The 21,208-nt window shown below is 42.2% G+C and overlaps 1 protein-coding gene and 1 long non-coding RNA gene across 14 annotated transcripts in view; one reads left to right on the top strand and one right to left on the bottom strand.

Annotated features, from left to right (window-relative positions):
• The first annotated feature begins 9,559 nt into the window (after nucleotides 1–9,559).
• On the top strand, nucleotides 9,560–11,270 carry LOC103348773 (uncharacterized). Its single transcript, XR_007920644.2, has 3 exons — nucleotides 9,560–9,663; nucleotides 10,854–10,939; nucleotides 11,049–11,270. It is a non-coding gene; the product is annotated as an uncharacterized lncRNA (long non-coding RNA).
• A 1,228-nt stretch (nucleotides 11,271–12,498) lies between these two features.
• Nucleotides 12,499–21,208, bottom strand: part of MYO3B (myosin IIIB) — a 478,997-nt gene continuing 470,287 nt past the window's right edge. For all 13 annotated transcript variants that reach the window (XM_070070710.1, XM_070070712.1, XM_070070711.1 and 10 more), the window contains 3 exons: nucleotides 14,954–15,060; nucleotides 14,533–14,579; nucleotides 12,499–13,740 (listed from right to left, as the gene is read on the bottom strand). In XM_070070710.1, coding sequence (XP_069926811.1) covers nucleotides 13,599–13,740; nucleotides 14,533–14,579; nucleotides 14,954–15,060 — 296 coding nt within the window. In that variant the 3' untranslated portion in view covers nucleotides 12,499–13,598. The remainder of the gene's footprint in view (nucleotides 13,741–14,532; nucleotides 14,580–14,953; nucleotides 15,061–21,208) is intronic.

The following is a 21,208-nucleotide window of genomic DNA, read 5'->3' on the forward strand; positions in this document are numbered from 1 at the left end:
CTTTCAAATAAATAAATCTTAAAAAAAACAAAAAACAAAAAACAAAAAAAAACAAAACAACCAACCCAAACTGACAGGAATCCCACAGGGGCACTGGTTCCAGTTCTGGCTGCTCTGTTTCAGATCCAGCTCTCTGCCAATGGGCTAGAAAAATAGCAGAAAATACTCAACAAATTGGGCCCCTGCACCCACATGAGAGACCCAGATGAAGCTCCTGACTTCAGCCTGGTCCAACTGGCTGTTGTAGCCATTTGGGGCATCAACCAGCAGATGAAAGAACTCTCTCTCTGTGTTTCCCTCTCTCTCTCTCTGTAGCTCTGCCTTTCAAATAAATGAAATAAATCTGTTTTAAATACATCTTTTTCTTAAGTGATTTTTAAAAAATATTTATTTATTTATATGAAAGGAAGAGTTACAGAGAGAGAGAGAGCGCGAGATTTTTCATCCATTGGTCACTCCTCAAATGACTGCAATGGCTAGAGCTGGGCTGGTCTGGAGCCAGGAGCCAAGAGCTTCTTCTGGGTCTTGCATATGGGTTCAGGGGCCCAAGGACTTGGGCCATCCTCTGTGGCTTTCCCAGACATATTATTAGGGAGCTGGATTGGAAGAGGAGCAGCTGGGATTCAAGCCAGCATCTACATGGGATGCCAGCGCAGCAGGTGGCGGCTTTACCTACTACACCACAGCATCTTAAAAGAAAAAAGAGATTAAAAAGGGGACCAGTGTTACAGCACTGTGAGTTAAGCCACTTCTGTAATGCTGGCATCACATATGAGCACCAGATCCAGCGCTGGCTACTCCACTTTCGAGCCAGCTCCCTGGTAATGCGTCTGGAAAGCAGTAGAGGATGAACCAAGTGCTTGAGACCATGCACCCATGAGGGAGACCTGGAGGAAGTTCCAGGCTCCTGGCTTCGGCTTGGCCCAGCCCCAGTTCTTGTGGCCATTTGGGGAGTGAACCAGTGGATGGAAGACCTTTTTCTCTGTCTCTTCCTCTCTCTAACTCTCCCTTTCAAATAAATAAATGAGAAAATTAAAAAAAAAAAAGAAATGAAAAAGGTCATCTTTCTATAGGCTCTACAATATTAAAAGATATTTTAAACAATTCTAATTAAATTTGAAAATGTAGACATAATGGGAAAATTTCTAGAATAATAAAACCAACCAGGGCCAGCACTGTTGTATAGTGGGTAAAGCCACCACCTGCAGTGTCTGCATCCCAAATAGATGCTAGTTCGAGTCTCAGCTGCTCCACTTCCAGTCCAGCTCCCTGCTAATGTGCCTGGGAAGACAGCAGAAGATGGTCCAAATCCTTGGGCCTTTATATCTACATGGGAGACTCAGAAGAAGCTCCATGCTCCTGGTTTTGGATCAGCCTGTCTCCAGCTGTTGTGGCCAGCTGGGGAGTGAACCAGTAGATGGAAGACCTCTCTCTTTCTCTCTCCCTCTGACTCTCTGTAACTCTGCCTTTCACATAAATAAATAAATAAATAAATAAATCTTTAAAAAAAAAACAACCAAAACTGACAGGAAGAAATAGAAAACATGAAGTCATAGAGTATTAAGGAAATTTAAACCAGAATTGAAACCTTCCCTGATTCCAAAAAAAAACAAAAACAAAAACTAAAACAAAAAAACACCACAACAAAAACTATAGGCATATATAGTTCCCCTAGTGAATAAAAAATACTAAGAAACAATGTCATTTTTTCACAGATTCTTCCAGAGAAAGACAAATTGGAATTTAGAAGAATAAAAAGATATATATGTTACTGCCATCAAAAGCATCATAGATATACACTTAAAAAACCTAACCAACAAAACCCAGGAATATGTGAAAGGATAATGCAACTTGAGAAAGTTGGATATTTCTAAAGGGATTCAAGGTTGGTTTAACATTGAAAAACTAGAGTAACCTACTACATTAATAAAATGAAGGAGAAAAGAAATCACGGGATTATTTGAATTTATAGAGAACAAGTATTTTATAAAATCTTACTACTTAGAAGGGAAAAACTATCCTTAGAAAAGAACAACAAATATCATAATTAATGGCATAATATTGAAAGGTTTCCCTTTGAGATTAGGAAAAAGACAAGAGTGCCTATTATTAACCCTCCTAGTCAGTGTTGTACTGAAAATCTTACCCAGATCAGTGTGACAGATTGATTACAAAAATGCCACCTACATCTTTGCCTTTTGCAATCTAATTGACTCTGCATCTCCTCTCATCAAGAGATGGATTCCATTCATTTATCTCTTGAATCAGTTGGCCTTATGATCTGTTTTGATTAAAAGAAGTAGTGGAATTGAAAATATATCAGTTCTGAACCTAAAGAGACATCTCTCTTCTCTCTCTCTCTCAGTGCCACTGGGAATAATAGTAAGTTGGAAGTTGAGACCATATGGAACAGAACTATGCAGCCCAGATATCTCTGCTTGGCCCCAGATATGTAAGAAACCCAGTCAATTTCAGCAATGATACTTAGCTGACCTGCAGTAACTACAGATGCACAACTAAGCCCTGAGAAGACTAATGCAAATCAACAGAGATACTCAGCCAAATCAACGACTTGGGAGAAATATGTAGCTATTACAGAGTGGTTTGGAATTCAGCAATAGCTAATGAATTCGAACAGTAAGTCAAGAAAAAATAAGAAATAAAGTTTAGAAAGAAAAAAGTCTATCAAGTTCAGATGGTATAATTATGTATGTAGAAAGTCCAAGAGTATTTACTGATGCATTATTGTAATTACTGAGTAAATTAAACAAAGTTGCTAGATTTCAATTGATTTCCATATAATGGCAACAAGCATAAAAATTAAAAACTCTTTTAAATAACAACAAATTATATGTGGTACACAAGAATAAAGCTAACAAAATTCATGTAAGATTTCTCACATAAAATTACATCATTATTGAGAGGAGAGGAAGAATAACCAAATAAAGGAAGGATATACCATATTCATGGATTGAAAAAGCTAATATTATCAGCATCACTATTGCTTCCAAACTGCCATAGATTCAAGATGATTCCAAAGAAATCCCAGCAGTTTATTTTTCATTTGGTTATTTGATTCTCTGATCTACAAAGGCCCAGACTAATGAAGTTTCTCTTGGAGAAGGAAAACAAATTTGGAGGATTTGTTTTGCCATATACTAAGGTCTATTATAAAGGTATAGCAGTAAAGACCTTGATAAAGACATCAATGGAACAAAAGTGAGAATCTGGAAACAGGTCTGTGAATAACTGATTTATGTAAATGATAGTTTAGAGCAGTATGACAAAGATGGCTTTTTCAGCAAATGAAGCTGAGAACTTGAACACTCATGAAGAAAACATGAAAACTGACCTTTCCTGATTACCATTTCCAACATCAATTATGGGTAATCTGAAGATTTAAAATGTGAAAGGCAAAACAATAATTTAAAAAAATGCTTCCAAGAGATCCTACAGGCAAATATTTTTTTGTAACCTTGGGGTAGGGGCAGATTTCTCAATAGGCAATATAAAAAGCACTAAGTCAGAAAGGAAGGAGATAAATTGTACTTTGTTAAAATGACGAACTTCTTTTCCATCAAAAGCATCTAGTGGAGAAAATATTTGCTGCACCTATAACTGATAATATATAAGATTTTTCTTCAAGTTTTAAAAAAATAGCCCGATTAAAAATGTGCATGTCACAAAATAAGTTATCTAAAATGGTCATAGAACACATAAAATGTGCACACTATCATTATTAATCAAGGATATATACAGTTTAATCACATTGAGATTCCACTACATATCACAGTGCCTGCATGAAAAAAAATTGATAGGGGTGGGTGTTTGGTGCAGCAATGAAGATGCCAATTGGGGTGCCCAAGTTCCATATCAAAGTGCCTGGGTTCCAGTCACAGTCCTGTATCAGATCCAATTTCCTTCTGGCGTGCACCCTGGGAAGAAGAGGATGATGGTTCAGGTACTTGGGTTCCTGCCACCTATGTGGGAGACCTAGATTGAGTTCTGGGCTCTGGCTTTCACTAGCCAACTCCTAGCTGTTGCAGATATTTGGGGAGTGAACCAGCAGATGAAGATTTCTCTCTCTTTCTACCTTTCAAATAAATAAATAAAAGTAAACAAATTCCTTTAAAAATAAAATGGAAAAGACTGATAATAGCCAAAGTTGTTCAGAACACAGAAGCTGTCTTCCACAACCCGTGGAATTGTAACTTGGCACAACTACTTTAAAAAAAAAAAAGATTTATTTTATTTATTTGAAAGACAGAGTTAAAGAGAGAGATAGAGGCAGAGAGAGAGAGATCTTCCATCTGCTGGTTCACTCCCCAGTTGGCTGCAACGGCAGGAGCTGCGTCGATCCGGAGCCAGGAGCCAGGAGCTTCTTCTGGGTCTCCCACATGGGTGCAGGGGCCCAAGGACTTGGGCCATCTTCTATTGCTTTCCAAGGCCATAGCAGAGAGCTGGATCAAAAGAGGAGCAACTGGGACTAGAACTGGTGCCCATATGGGATGCTGGCGCTTCAGGCCAGGACTTTTTTTTTTTTTTTTTTTTTAATTTATTTTTTTTTAATTTTTTTTATTATTATTTTTTTTATCTTTTATTTAATGAATATAAATTTCCAAAGTACGTCTCATGGGTTACAATGGCTTTCCCCCCCATACCGTCCCTCCCACCTACCACCCTCCCCTTTCCCACTCCCTCTCCCCTTCCATTCACATCAAGATTCATTTTCGATTATCTTAGTATACAGAAGATCAGCTTAGTATAACTTAAGTAAGGATTTCAACAGTTTGTTCCCACACAGAAACATAAAGTGAAAAATAATAGATGATTATTTTTTAAATGATGATGAAATCAGATCAGACCTATTGTCATGTTTAATCCCAGTGAGAGTCAAGTTGGGAATTGATAGTTTCTTTTTTTTTTTTTTTTTTTTTTTTAACAGAAGATCAGTTTAGTGTACATTAAGTAAAGATTTCAATCGTTTGCACCCCCATAGAAACACAAAGTGAAATATACTGTTTGAGTACTCGTTATAGCATTAAGCCTCAGTGTACAGCACATTAAGGACAGAGATCCTACATGAGGAGTAAGTGCACAGTGACTCCTGTTGTTGACTTTACAAATTGACACTCCTGTTTATGGCATCAGTAATCTCCCTATGCACCAGTCATGAGTTTCCAAGGCTATGGAAGCCCCTTGAGTTCTCCGACTCTTATCTTGTTTAGACAAGGTCATAGTCAAAGTGGAGGTTCTCTCCTCCCTTCAGAGAAAGGCACCTCCCTCTTTGAAGACCTGTTCTTTCCACTGGGATCTCACTCACAGAGATCTTTTTGCCAGAGTGTCTTGGCTTTCCATGCCTGAAATACTCTCATGGGCTTTTCAGCCAGATCCGAGTGCCTTTAGGGCTGATTCTGAGCAGGCCAGGACTTTAATCCACTGTGCCACAGCAATGGTCCAGCACAACTACTTTGGAAAACAGTAGTTTGTTGTTATCTCCTGAATGGAGGAAATGTATACTTTATGATCCTGTAATCCTAATCTTGGTTATGTAACCAACAGAAAAGCATGCAAACAAGACACCAAGAGGGAGAGGTACCAAGATGGCAGAATAGGGAGGGAGCTTACTGCTCTAGTCTAGGGGAAGATAGTTTAAAAAATGTGGAGAGAGTGCAATCTCAGGGAAGAACTAAGGAGAAAATGGCAGAGGAAACTCCATGCAAAATAGAGGGACACTGTGGACCTGTGTGGAGGGTGTGGGCAAGCGCAACTCAGGACCCTAGCAGCTGAGAACCTCAGCACTAGCTTTGAAGTGAGGTGAGACCAGACTGTGGCAGCCCAGGCCACTGGTGATAAAGCTGCAGAAGAGCCTGGTGTGAGTCTGGCTTGGAGACCTGTGGGGGCAGAGTACCTGCCAATCTGGAGGAAAAAAAGGGGGCACGATTCTCTCTCCCCAACTATAAGCACCAGTGTCCTGTAGCTGAGAGGCAGTGGGCCCCGTTTTGGACAAATACAAAAGCTGCACCAGCTCGTGTCCATGCGCCCAGCAACCAGCCAAGAGGAGATGCCTGAGTTTGGCTGGGAGAATTTATAGGGGACTGGGTGCTTGTTACTGTGGGAGCCTTGTGTATTGGGACTGTGGAAACACTGTGGCTGCCTGGGAGGGCACAGGGTGTGGCTGGGTCTTTGGGAAGTCACTGTGGGCAGCTCCACACACTCAGGGCTCCCTGATTCTCTGCTGAGGGTCACTGCTGCGGGATCTGTGCTCACACAGATCCTTTGTGTGGTTCTTGTGGCAGTGCGGATAAATACTATAGCCACTGGGGCTAGTACCCAGGCATTGGTCTTCTTTGAGGAAAGGAGGTGAGTGTGAGACTATGCCAACAGAACTGAACAAACCTCACCTCTGATTTAAAAAAATAAAAAAAGGAGATTTACCATGCTCTATTTGGGAGTCACCTTGGACACTCCCCTCACCCTGGAGCACTGAACAGAGCTCCCTGGTCACACACAGCACATGTCTCAGGGTATTCACTGAAAAAGGAGACACTCCACTAAGCCACAGATGCGTAGTCCAAAGATTAAAGCCATCACAGGAGGAAAAATGCACCAACAAGTATCTCCACAAATGCCTAAAAATAAACACAGCAATTCAATAAATAAGAATAAGGAAGAGAACATGACACCCCAAAGGAACATAACAACACTTCAATAATAGAATGTGAAAATGAAGAGATTGAAGAAATGCCCCAGAAATGAAATTCAAAAAAATTGATTGTAGGATTACTTAGAAATAATCAGAAGCAAATTCATGAGCTAAAGAAATTGGTATATGAAATGGAAGAAATTCTTTCTCATGAAAGTGAGATTTTAAAGAGAAATCAAAACAAAATATTATAAATACAGAATTCAATAGATTAAATAAAAATGTGATGGAAACTCTTAACAACAGAATTGGTGAGGCAGAAGAAAGAATATCCGAGTTAGAAGACAAATCTCTGGAAATTTTACAGTCAAACAAAAAAAATAAAGAAAAAGAAGAAGAAATTTGAAAACCAAAAAACAGTGTGGGAGATATATGAGATACTATCAAATTACCCAACATATGGGCCTTAGGAGTTCCTGAAGGCATGAAAAGAAGGTATGGATTAGAAGGCCTTTTTTAGTGGAATAATTACAGAAAACTTCCCTAGTTTGGAGAAAGAAAGGGATATCCAAGTCCAGGAAGCACACAGAGCTCCTAATAGACATGACCAGAAAGGATCTTCACCATGGCACATTATAGTCAAACTCTCCACAGTAAAACAGAAAGAAAAGATTCTAAAATGTGCATGAGAAAAACGCTGGATTACTTTCAGAGGATCTCCAATTAGACGCACAGCTGACTTCTCATTAGAAACCCTACAGGCTAGGAGAGAATGACGAGATATATTCCAAGGTTTAAGAGAAAAAAAACCTGTCAACCCAGAATACTGTACCCTGCAAAGCTCCCATTTATGAAGGGCAGTGAAATAAAGAGCTTCCATAACAAACAGAAATTGAGAGAATTTGTCACCACTCGTCCAGGCTTACAAAAGAGTCTTAAGGATGTGCTACACACAGAAACACAGAAACATGGACATCACTATGAAAGAAGGTGAAGGCAGAAAATATCCCAGTAAAAGCACAAAAGGAATCCAAAGTAAGCAACAGGAATATTTTTGGAGAAATGGCAGGGGCAAATTGTTACTTACCAACAGTCACCTTGAATGTAAATGGCCTCAACTCTCCAGTTAAAAGACACAGACTGGCTGAATGGATTTAAAAACAAACCCCATCTATTTGCTGCCTACAAGAAATACATCTCACCAAGATACATGCAGACTGAAAGTGAAAGGGGCCTGGCACTGTGGCACAGTCAGTTAATCCTCCCCCTATGGTGCTGGCATCCCATATGGGTGGTGGTTCATGTCCCTGCTGCTCCTCTTCTGATCCAGCTCTCTGCTATGGCCTGAGAAAGCAGAAGATGGCCCAAGTGCTTGGGTCTCTGAGCCCACATAGGAGACCTGGAAGAAGCTCCTGACTCCTGGCTTTGGATTGTCTCAGCTCTTGCCATTGCAGCCATTTGTGGAATGAATCAACAGGTGGAAGATATTTCTCTCTATCTCTCCCTCTCACTGTCTGTAACTCTATCAAACAAATAAATAATATCTTTTTTTTTTTTAAAAAAAGAGAAAGTGAAAGGATGGAAAAAGATATTCTATGCTAACAGAAACAAAAAAAGAGCTGTCGTAAAAAAAGTCAATTTGTCTGATATTATCATCAGACTTCAACACAAAAACTTAAAAGAGACAAAGAAGGGCACTATGCAATGATTAAGGGATCAATCCAACAGGAATATGTGTCTATAATAAATGTATAGGCACCTAATTATAGGGCACCTGGCTATTTAAAAGAAATGTTAATGTATCTAAAGGGAGACACAGACTCTCATACAATAGTAATGGGGGACTTCAAAACTTACTTTCAGCAATGGATAGATCAACCAGGCAGAAAATCAGCAAGGAAACAACAGTTAATCAACACTATAGACCAAATGGACTTAATGGATAGCTACAGAATTTTCATCCTACGTTGCATGGGACTTTCTGTAGAATAGACCACAGGCTGGGCCATAAAGCAAGTCTCAGGAAATACAGAAAAATTGAAATCATACCATGCATCATCTCTGACATTCAGTGGAATGAAGCTGGAAATCAACAAGTCAAGAATCTCTAGAGCATATGCAAACACATGGAGACTGAACAGCATGCTCATGAATGAACACTGAGTCATGGAAGAAATCAAAAGAGAAGTCAAAAAAATGTTGAGGAACAGTTTTTTTTTCATACTATTCGTTGAACTCTTCACTAAGTATAGCATTAATCTTCTGTGTATAAAATTAATTGAAAATAGGTCTTAGTAAAAAAATAAGAATGGGAATAGGAGAGGGAAGAGGAAGAGGAATAAGGGTGGGTATGGTGGGAAGCAATCATTATCACCATGTTCCTAAAGTTGTATTTATGAAGTGCATTAAGTTTGTATACCTTAAATAAAAGGTTTCTAAGGGGAAAAAAGACAAAAAAAGAGAAAAGCTATGCATGGATTTCAAAGTTTCTCTGCACCAAAATAAATGTTTAATTTCATTTACCTGCCCCTTAAAAATAAAAAAAAAAGACACCAAGGGATATCTATAAAAATGCTCATGGCAGCAATTTCCAAAAGTAGCCCCAAAATTGGAAGTAATTCATAAGTGTCCATTAAAAGTAGACTAGCTTAATCAACCACATCATATTTAAGCATGAAAACACTACACAGTCACAAAAATAAATGAACTACATTTGCATTCTATAAGACAGGTAGATAAACCTCACAAATATAACATCAGATGAAACACAGAATACCAAAAAACGTTATTCTGTGATTCTACTTATATATAGTCCCCAAAACCTAACTATCAAAGGCAAACTGTCACTGAAGTGTTTAGGGATGCATGTAACTGTAGAACCAAGAAGAATTCCAGGGAAGTGTTTCAGTTAGAGCCCTGAGGATGCTTAGCTCTGGGAAGGCGTGGGGAGCAGTGTTTGGGAAGAGGTTTTGGGGAGGCCTCTGGGGTGCTTGCTTCCAGGCTCGTAAGGTGGTCATGTAGGTGTTTATGCTCTGGCAATCTACTGAGTCGAATCTTCTGATCTGTACCCTTTTCTGTATGTATTATAGTGTAAGAGTGAATGGAGGCTTATCTGCTGATGAGCAGCTCAGCATACGGACACCAAGAGTCTTAATGTTTAAACATGTGCTATTCCCAGAATTATTTCTGTGCCTTTTTTTTTTTAAACTAAAAGATTTATTTGATTTACTTGAAAGGTAGCGTGACAAAGAGAGAAAGATCTTCGATATGCTGGTTCACTCCTTAAATGACTACAATGGCTAAGGCTGGGCCAGGCTGCAGCCTGAAGCCAGGAACTCTTCTGGTCTCCCATGTGGATGGCAGGAACCCAAATACTTGGGCCATCTTCTGCTGCTTTCCTAAGCTCCTTAGCAGGGAGCTGGATTGGAAGTGGGACGCCCTGGACTCGAACCAGGCTCCAATATGGGATGCCAGTGTTGTAAGCAGTGCTTTAACTTGCTGGGCTGCAACACTAGCCCCTGAGTGTCTTGATCTTATCTTTCAGTCTGCTTATGTCAGGTATTCTCATAGAGACACTTCCAAAGCTGATGGCACAAAAACCAGTTGAAAAGATAAACCAAGAAAGTAGAAGCAAATTATTCAGAGACATGGTGGAAATCATTAGAATAATTAGAAGCAGGCTGGGTGTTGTGGCACAGTGAGTTAATCCGCTGTACTGGGATGCACGCATCCTACACTGGAGCACCTGGGATGGAGTCCCACCTCCACTTCTAATACAGCTCCTGCCAACGTGCAGCCTGGGAGGCAGCAGGTCATGGCTCAAGTATATGGGTCCCTGACACCCATGTGGGAGACCTCGACTGAGTTCCAGGCTCATGGCTTCAGCTTGGCCCAACCATGTCTGCTGTGAGCATTCGGGGAATGAATCAGTGCATGGAAGATCTCTTAATCTTCCTCTCTCTGTCACTGCCCTTCAAATAAAATTAAATAAATAAATAAACTAAAAATATAATTAGGAATAGGAAATTCTGTAAAAGCCGTTTGCTTTTTGAGTGTGGCAGACACGGAGGAGAAGACTGCTGTCCATTTTAAACCCTGTCAACTGTTGGATTGTTGTTTGGTTATTGCCATGTTCATTTGACTTCGCTGAATGTAATTAGACATTTGTGAGATACCATGTCATATCATTCTCATCTACTTCATTTAGGAATCACTTTCTGAGTGTGTGGAATTAGGATTAGCCTGAGAATAATGTCCAGTTTGTCACATCTATACTGCAGCTGGCAGGGGATGGTAAACACTACTTCTTTTAAAGCACTGTTAGGAGTTACGACTAACTAATGACTAATTATTGCAGAAATTCTGAACTATGATTTTATAATTACTTCTTTTTGCATTTTAGATTTACAGAAACAAGGCAGGTTTACCACTGTATTGCACATGGACAAGCTGGAAGTAATGAACACTTCTATGCAAGAGTTTGAAAAGCAGCTAATATTATCAAATCAAAGTATACCATCAAGGATAAAAGTGAAACGTCCACATGTGCTCATCACCAGCATTAAACATTTAGATGTAATCTAGGAATTATATTTTAAATAATAAAATAAAACACATTTGTGTTTCTTCTGCTCTACTTACATACACCTTTTTGAGTTTCTTTTAAGATTTATTTAATTCATTTATTTGAAAGGCAGAGTGACAGAGATCCTGTGATTCACTCCCCAGATGCCTGCAACAGGTGGGGCTGGGTCGGGCCAAACCCAACTCCATGTAATTCTCCCATGTGGGTGGAAGAGACCCAGAGACTTGGGTTTTCACCCCCTGCCTTCCCAGGCACATTAACAGGAAGCTGGATCAGAGGTGGAGTAGCTGGGGTTTGAACCCCCACTCAGATAGGGGATGTGGGCATCATCAATGCTGGCTTTTAACCCATTGTGCTATAATACCGAAGTTTAGCTATCAAAAAAGCTAGCTTTACTGTAATTTCTGAGACCTTTAAATGCCTTGTTTCATTATGTTTAATAAATACTTATTTATATTCCCTCTTTCAAAACTGATAGTATTTTTTCAATTTCTTCAAGGTAATTTTTCTTAAGATGTAGGTATTAGAGCCGGCACTGTGGTGTGGCTGGTAAGGTCTGCAGTGCTGGCATCTCACATGGGTGCTGGTTTGAGTCCTGGATGTTCAACTTGTAATCCATCTCCCTGCTAATGCACCTGAGAAAGCAGCAGAGGATGGCCCAAGTGCTTGGGCCCCTGCATCCGCATGGGAGACCTGGATGAAGCCTGTAGCTCCTGGCTTTGGCGTGGCCCAGCTCTGACTATTGCAGCCATTTGGAGAGTGAACCAGTGGATAGAAGACTTCTCTCTCTCTCTCTCTCTCTCTCTCTCTCTCTCTCTCTCTTTCTCTCTCTCTCCCCTGTCTGAAACACTGACTTTCAAATAAGTAAATCTTTTTTAAAAATGTAGGTACTATCATGCATACTATCTGCTAAATATTCTCTTCATTAAAATTTAAATTATTATTTGAAGGGCAGAGAGAAGACAGACAGACCTCTGAATTGCTGGCTCACTCCCCAAAGTCCTGCAAGGTGCCCCCATGGGGACTGAAACCTGGGAACTCAATCCAGGTCTCCCACAAGGGTGGCAGGAACCGATCACTGGAACCGTCACTGCTGCCCGCCATGGTCTGCACTACTAGGAGACTGGAGTCAGAGGTGGAGCCGAGTTTGGAACCCAGGCACTCAACATGGGATACAGGCTTCCCAACCAATGTCTTAACTGCCAGGTCAAATGGCCACCTCTGCCAAATACTTTAGATGAAGAAAAATGTAAGACAAATGTTCTAGAGAAAGGGTCTTAGGTTTTTATTGTTTTGCTTTGATTTTATGTCACACAGCAATCTCACAGAGTACAATGCTCAGAAGAGCTTGTCATATTGAATCACACTGAATATTACAGCATATAATATAGCATCATTGTAATGGACTACTCCAATCTTGGGTGAAAAGTCAGAGCTTCTAAGGTAAGAAAAGTGATGCATCGTACATACCACCTAATGGAAAGTAACTTTCCTATCAGCCATGTCAGTGTCTCTCCATTCATGCCACACACGCTGGACGCCTGCTCTGCCAGGCCCTGTGCTGGGCTCCGTGCACACCAAGATGGACAAGATCAGACCCTTCCCCGGCGGCCACTCCCAGCCTAGTGGAGACAGCTGACCAGCGAGTGGAGAGTTCCAAAACGAGGGGGCCTGGCCTCAGACAGATCCACAGTCTCTCTCTCTCTCACCCTGCTCTCTTTTTCACTAATAAATTGACAGGGCGGGGCGGGGGGCTGGGGAATCCTGGCAAGGTAGATTAACAGGCAAAGGCTTTTGCAGCACAGTAATTCATGAGAGGGGTTCATTTGCCTTGTGGAAAGAATCTGAAGATGTAGGCCTGTCCGCCTACACTCCAGGATGAGAGCTCCCCACGGTGGGGCTCTGACCCTGGGAGAGGCACGGGGACAAAGCACCCAGCAAACGGAGCGGGGAGAGTAGAGAGCAGGGAAGGGACCCCTGGATTCCTGTTGGCGGGATTCCGCGTGGGTGGACAGGTGACCTGGCGGGAAAGTCAGACATCTGAGTGTTTGTGACCAGCCTTGGTGCGACTGTTACTGTCGTAGGTGTGGAGGCATGAGGGACTCTCATCACTGTGGGGGAGGGGTTCTCAGCATCCCAGGGAGGCCCGCGGGGTGAGGAAAGGAGAGACTGCCCTGCTCAGGCTGCACTGCACACGTGGGACAGTCAAAAAGAGCTGGGAAGATGTTTAGGGACCCGCAAATTGTTCAGTGAGGCTCAGGCAGGGACTGGGTGTCCAAAGGAGCCGACGCCTTCTTATTCAACAACAAGCAGTCCATCACCATGATTATTCTTACCCTGGACAGATTTGGGGTCAGGAAGCACAACTCAGTGGGGAAGAAAAGAGTCTCCTGTGGAGGGTGAGGAGGAAAAAAAGAACCGGTGGGCAGAGTTCGAGTCCTCAGGGCTGCAGTCCACCGGAGACAAAGCTTTGTAATATTCATCGTCCCCATCGAGCACTTTGACTTGGCTGCAACAAAGACAAGAAGAGGATTTTCTACGGAACAAGCAAACACAGGCCAGTGGGCACCACTGAGAGAGCTGAGGGTGTGTGCGTCACTGGAACAGGGTAGGAGCCCAACGCTGAGGACAGCTCGGGCAGCTCAGGGTCAGATCCGCCACATGGATCCCCTCCGGCTCCCACACGGATAACAGGTCCAATCTAGCGGTGCACGGAAGCTATGGTCGTAGGGCAACTTGGTTTGTGTGATTAAAATGTCTGTCTCTATCTGTTTCCCTCAAGTTGAGAAAGTTTCCCACCTGACCTCTCCCAATTCTAGAACTAGTGCCAATGACCTATTTCATTGCTATTCCCAGTCAAGATGCTAACAATCAACTGAGCCCCACACTCCTCACCAGCCTCTGTTACCCTCTGGGGGAGGTCTTCCCTCTGTGCATGTTTTAGGGATAGGGTAACGTGGAGGAAGTAGCCTACTTGTAGTCTGTGGAGTGCTCTTACTTGTGGAAGGAGAGTGTCATACAACCCACTACATGCTTCCAGTTATGAAGAGGTACAATTCTCTGGAATAAAATCATGAGAAATAACATTCGCCCTTGGGCGATCATTTCGGTCTTTTCGGACAGAGTAGATTCAAGTTTTGTGTACTTGCTACTGTAAAAAGTAGCTTCCAATGTCAATAATAGTGGCATAGCCAGATTGCATATTTTTAGAAGCCTCTCTGGAAAGTTTTGCATTTTCTGTAATATCACAAAGGACCCCTTCTGTTTACAGTTGCTTAGAACTAAGAAGACAGATATTTACCCAAGTTTTCTTGGCTTCCTCTTGCTCCCTTGATATTCTAGAGTTCCCTGTGGAGAGGGCCAAGAACACACAGTCAAAGCAAAGCAGCAAGTCGTTAATTTTTAATTCAAAGTGATTTTGTGTTGAATGCAAGCAGATGCTGATAATATCAGAAGTCACAGCATAATTTTTTTGATCAAAGGGCTCAAGTGAGCCTGATGAAGCATGCATCTTGCTCGTCTTTGATAAACCACATCAATTATTCACCGTGAAGGCAGACATCCTGACATGAAAGCAACAGATAAAGAGCCTAAGCACATGTTCAAGACGAGAGCATAAGAGAGTGGGGGTGGGGCTGGAGGGGCTGGAACAGGTATTAATAACAGAATTATTAACTGGAAACAAAGCCAGGGAAACAGCTTTATGGCCACTTTGAACTCACATTTAACTGGTTATAGTACATGGTGTCCTCAGGGCTACTCAACATTTTGGGTTGCTGACATCGCCGGTGAGGTGTTCGCTGCTTCTGGGCAAGACCAGTTGCTGAACCTGCAACAGGATAGCAAAACTTGACTGCAAATAGCCCAGGTGTTGGGAGAATTAAGTGAAAAACGGCTGTTCCCATCAACGCACTGGGTCCCATTGCACTGGGCGCGTTTGAAGCTTTGCTAATATTGGGAGCAATGTCATCCTCAGAAACATACACACAGGGGAGTGCTCGACGTACACAGGGCTGCTGCTGTCTGTGACTTTGCCTTAATCTTTCTGATCTGACTCGGCGGCCCACCGTGAGGGCGAGCCACCTGGTGTGTCCTCACTCCAGTGGTCAGTTTCTGAAGAGTGCAGTGCCTTTCATGGGCTAACTCCGTTAGGACAATCAAGACAATCTGAGATCATCTGTACCACAGCCTACAGCGAGAGTTCAAAGACATATGGAGTACACACACTCCTGGGGAGATGAGAAGCCAACCTTTTGGTGGGATACATTTTTGAGGGGAAAATGGCTTGAGCTAGTATTTACTGAAATGCTTTGTACAATCCCACTGAGCCATGCAGTCTCTGGAGGTGGTATCAGAAGGGGAGAGGTTGATTGCTCGAGTTTGTGGAGCTGCTTCACTCTGTTGGCCTTGGTTTCAGAGCCTGGACCCAGAGTGCGCTGGAGATTGGAAACCACGTGTCAGATGAAGTCATGATTCACTTCCTGTCCAAGCAAAGGACTCTCCAGGAATCTGCTGTCCTTTTGGATCTGTATCTGAATCAGGACTCAGCAGTTCTAACTTCCTGCCAACCCACACACACATACACCCCCACACACCCCACACATACACGTGTGCGTATAAAACTGCCACAGAATCTCATTTATGAATATCACAGTATATGAAAGAGAGGCCACTTTCCTGACAGGGTGTTTATGATAAACTATCCATAAAAGACTTGGAGATTTGTACTGGGAATCATATTTTAATTTCACTTATGATTTGCACCAGTTAAGGAAATACTAGAGAATTTTTCAGAGTGACTCAGCGAGGGCCATTATGAATAACAGATTATCTGTTTCCTAAGTATGACGTTTTGCATCTTGATTTTTCTGGAATTGGGACATAGCTATGTCTGAAAAAGAAGATTAGAATTATAAAGAACTTCATAAACTGTCCATTCTAAACACTCATTCTCTTCAGGGGAGAAATGGAGGCTCAAAACCTCAGATCAAGTGGTAGGACCAATCCTTTTCTAGCAAGTAGGTTTTTTTTTTAAGAGCCAAGACAATCTTTTTTGTTTTTAGATTTTTTTTATTTCATAGAGAGAGAGAGAGAGAGAGAGAGAGAGAATTAGCAGAAAGCTAGAGTCAGGAACCAGAACCAAGTATCAAAACCAGGTACCCCGATATGGGATGTGGGCATTTCAAGTGGCACTTTTTTAAAAAAAAAAAGATTTTTATTTATTTATTTATTTATTTCAGAGGCAGAATTACAGAGCAAGAAGGGGAAAGACAGAGAAAGAGGTCTTCCATTCACTGGTTCACTCCCCAAATGGCTTTAATAGCTGGAGCTGGGTCAATCCAAAGCCAGGAGCCAGGAGCTTATTCCAGGTCTCCCATGTGGGTTCAGGGGCTCAAGCACTTGAGTCATCTTCTACTGATTTCCCAGGCTATAAGCAGAGAGCTGGACTGGAAGAGGAGCTGCCAGGACTCGAACCAACACCCATATGGGATGATAGTGCTACAGGTGGAGGCTTAACCTACTATGCCCAGATGGCATCTTTTTTTTTTTTTTTTTTTTTTTTTTTGACAGGCAGAGTGGACAGTGAGAGAGAGAGACAGAGAGAAAGGTCTTCCTTTTGCTGTTGGTTCACCCTCCAATGGCCGCTGCTGCCGGCGCATCGTGCTGATCCGAAGCCAGAAGCCAGGTGCTTCTCCTGGTCTCCCATGGGGTGCAGGGCCCAAGCACTTGGGCCATCCTCCACTGTACTCCCTGGCCAAAGCAGAGAGCTGTCCTGGGAGAGGGGCAACCGGGACAGAATCCGGCGCCCCGACCGGGACTAGAACCTGGTGTGCTGGTGCCGCAAGGTGGAGGATTAGCCTATTGAGCCACGGCGCCAGCCCCAGATGGCATCTTAATGTCTATGCAAAATGCCTACTCCTAGCAAGTATTTTTTTAAATTATTTTAATTGTACATTTTTATGGATTGTACTGTTGTAATTCAACACATGTATTCAGTGTGTGATGATCAAATCAGGTTAGCATTTCCATCTCCTTATATCTTAAAAATAATTTTAATTAACACTTGTACATATTTATGGGGTATAGTGTGGCACTTTAATAAAGGTATACAGTGTGTATTGGCCAAATCAGGCAAAATAAGCTTTCCTTCTTCTTGTCATTACTTTATGTTTGGAGGCTTTAAGATCTATTTATTTACAAAATAGGTTGTTGTGAACCACAGTGATTCCACTAATTTTTTTAACTAAAGCATACTGTATTTTTTAAAAATTTTATTTGAAATTCAGAGTTACAGAGAGGCAGAGGCAGAGAGAGAGAGAGAAGTTTTCCATCTGATGGTTCACTCCCTAAATGGCTGCAACGGCCAGAGCTGGGCCAATCCGAAGCCAGGAGCCAAGAGCTTCATCTGGGTCTCCCACGTGGGTACAGGGGCCCAAGGGCTTGGTCCATCTTCTATTGCTTTCTCAGGCCATAGCAGAGAGCTGGATCAGAAGTGGAGCAGCCAGGACTCAAACCAGTGACCATAAGGGATGCTGGTATTGCAGGCACTGCTTAGCCCCCTATGCCACAGCACTGGCCTCCATACTATCTTTCTTAATAAGAAACCTTTTTATTAAGTTAAAGGTCTATTAGAAGTAAGCTCAATAAAAAGATACTGATTAGCATAGAAACTGGTGTTGCTTGCAGAGGGTTCCAACAGCCTTAACAGAAATCCCTGTCTACATCTTCAGAGCACAGGGCTCTGGCCTGCTGTGCTGCTACCCTCTTTCGAGTACAAGGAATGCAGAATTGAAATGGGATCTTTCTGATGGTTCCAACAATCCTACTTCCTGTTTGCGTGCAAAGTCCACGTGAGGTGGTGAGGCCCTTGTGTGTTTTATAGGCGCTTTCCCATTTATAGATGAATGAACAGAAGTCTCCGGAGGTCAGGTTGCTGGTGTGAACACGCATGGGAGGCCTGACATCTGCTCTCCCTTAGACTTTCTAATATTGCAGGAATTCTATCCAGGGCAATTCAAAGGACTGATCTTAAATAGTTTCTGGGTTCAGCTGAAGTTCAGCCCGGTTCAGCTGGACTTTATATTTAGGTGATGTTTACACTTGATCAGAGGCTTTTATTTGTTGCAATTGGCAATGCTTTGTATAAGATGTGGTGCTTAACTTTTACTCCTGACAAACTCGCTGTTCCATGGGCTGGTGTTCTTTTCCTGACTCTTAAAGGTATTAAAATCATTAGATAGAAATTTCCTCAATTTTAACATTTCTTCCCATGAATTAAAAAGAAAAAACTGCTGGTGTCGTATCATATGGCTTCTGTACTACACTAGATCATGGGATAAGCTGGTTGCCTCATTTAGCATAAAATGTTAATTTTCATTCTTTTAAGTTTCGTGTCTCCATATATCCCAGTATTCTGCAAACAGTGCTGCAACTTCCAGGTGCTTTGCCACTGGAACAAATCTGAGTGCTGTTGACATGTGACCAAATATAAGTAATTAGTAAATAAGTAAATAGGAAATGCATCATTTAATAAATGCCGTAGGAACAACCTGAGAGCAATATGCAAACATATAACTTAAATATAGACAGTACAACATGTATCACACATGCAAAGTACCTTGCTGGGTATTGTGGGGAAGGCAGAAAAATCAGACAAAGTCCTTGCTTTCAAGTCCAGTAGTGGATACTGAATCTAAAGGGGTTAGATGTCTTGTTTAAGGCCACAAGCTTCTGCTTCTGGACTCCAATCAGTTTTTTTTTTTTTTTTTTTTGACAGGCAGAGTGGACAGTGAGAGAGAGAGACAGAGAGAAAGGTCTTCCTTTGCCGTTGGTTCACCCTCCAATGGCCGCCGCGGCTGGCGCGCTGCGGCCGGCGCACCGCGCTGATCCGATGGCAGGAGCCAGGAGCTTTTTCCTGGTCTCCCATGGGGTGCAGGGCCCAAGCACCTGGGCCATCCTCCACTGCACTCCCTGGCCACAGCAGAGGGCTGGCCTGGAAGAGGGGCAACAGGGACAGACTCCGGCGCCCTGACCGGGACTAGAACCCGGTGTGCCGGCGCCGCTAGGCGGAGGATTAGCCTAGTGAGCCGCGGCGCCGGCCATCCAATCAGTTTTTAATATAAATCATAAATCCTTTTCTTTTTTCAGTGTACTTGTTGATTCTCATAGGCTACAATAAATTCCATGAGTTGTATAGTTAAAAATTTTAAACATTCCCATAAAAACCTTAGAAGGAAATAAGACTGTCTCAACTTGGGAAGAAGATACTACTGGCAAAGATGGGTTCAATTATATTAAAGTAAAATATTTATGTTACTGTAAGTACCAGACTTAAGATGAAAGGAAGTGCAACAGAAAGATAAAAATAATTTAAAAATACATATCCAGAAAAAATACATAGCCATATGCATATAGTAGAAGGGCTGAGACAAGAGAGAGAAACATTCGAATACGTTGAAATACAGTCAGGAAGTAGGATAGTGAGAAGTGCTAAATCACCTTGATAAAGAACTTCAGTTAGAAGCAGTCATAGGTTGAGCATCTGAAAATCTGAAATCTGAAGTGCCCCTGAATCGGAAACTTTGGTGAGTGCAGACACGATGCCGCAAGTCAGAGTCTACATCTGACCGCACGCGCTGAGTCGCAGTCAAAATGCAGGTGCACAACACAACAATTTATTCAGCATCCCCAACACAAAAAATATCATATAAGATTCCCTTCTGGCTTATGTGTATAGGATACATATGAGACATAAGTGAATGTCATGTTTAGACTTGGGTCCCTTTCCAAATACATCTCATTATGTTTATGCAAATATTCCACAATCTGAGAATATCCACAATACTTCTCATGCCAAGCATTTCAGGTAAGAGATGCTTCCCCTGTACTGCAGCTTCCTTCATCGGTTAGCATAAACCCAAAGGTCAAGAGGCAACGTAGGAAGGGCTCCAGTTAAACAGGTGAGCCTGTGAGCTCCACCCCTCCTCCACCCCTCCTGGGGTGTGGTTTGAGGATACATGACGGGAGCAAAGCTAACTTGTACTAAGGCATGTCCCGGTGAAGTAAACCAAGAGAAGAAATATGTACTAAGATGGATATAATAACACTATTGGTCATCATAAAAACCTAGAGACATGATAAATATTTAATAACTGGGGGAAATTAACTCTGAGAAATAACCTTCTGTCATTCCATGAAGGCACTGACAAGGCCTGGCATGGTATTGTCAGATGAAAATTCAAAACTAAGAGAAAGAGGAAAAATACAAAAATAACATGTTGCACATTAATTAAATCCATGCATGTACAAGCATACTTCAAAGAGTTCACAGAAAATGCATACTATGAAAACACTGTGAGTGGATTTCAAAATAAACTTATATTTTAATTTCATCTTTCCACCAACTGTTTGAAGTTCTCTTGTTTGCAGATTGAGAAATTTATCCTGACTTTCCCTTTAAAAAATCTGAAAATTAGAAAACCAACGAGGCAGCTTCTTGCTAAGGTAGCCTCTGGGAAGCAGTAGCGATGGATCAAGTAATTGGGCTCTTGCCACTCTTGTGGGAGACCTGGATTGAGTTTCTGCCTCTCAGCTTCAGCCCTGGCCAGCCTTGGCCATTGTGGGCATTTGGGGAGTGAACTAGTAGGTGGGCGTGTATTCTTTTCTCTCTATCCCAATCTATATGTATCAGCCTTTCAGATAAACAGGCTTTTAGAAAACCAATGAGGGAGCAGACACCCAGCTTAGCAGTTAAGATGCCCACAATTCCACCTTGCAGTGCCTGAGCTGGACTGCCAGTTCCTGACCCCAGTTTCCCATCAATGCAGACCCTGGCAGGCAGTGGCAGTGCCTCAAGTAATTTTCAAGTAATTGGGTTCCTACCACCCATGCGGGAGGCCTGGATTGAGTTCCCAGCTCCTGTCTCAGGTCCCAGATGGACTCCAGCCATCGTGAGCACTTGAGGAGGGAATCAGTGG

The sequence above is a fragment of the Oryctolagus cuniculus genome, chromosome 3 (assembly GCF_964237555.1).
Source record: "Oryctolagus cuniculus chromosome 3, mOryCun1.1, whole genome shotgun sequence".
NCBI classification, from domain to species: domain Eukaryota; kingdom Metazoa; phylum Chordata; class Mammalia; order Lagomorpha; family Leporidae; genus Oryctolagus; species Oryctolagus cuniculus.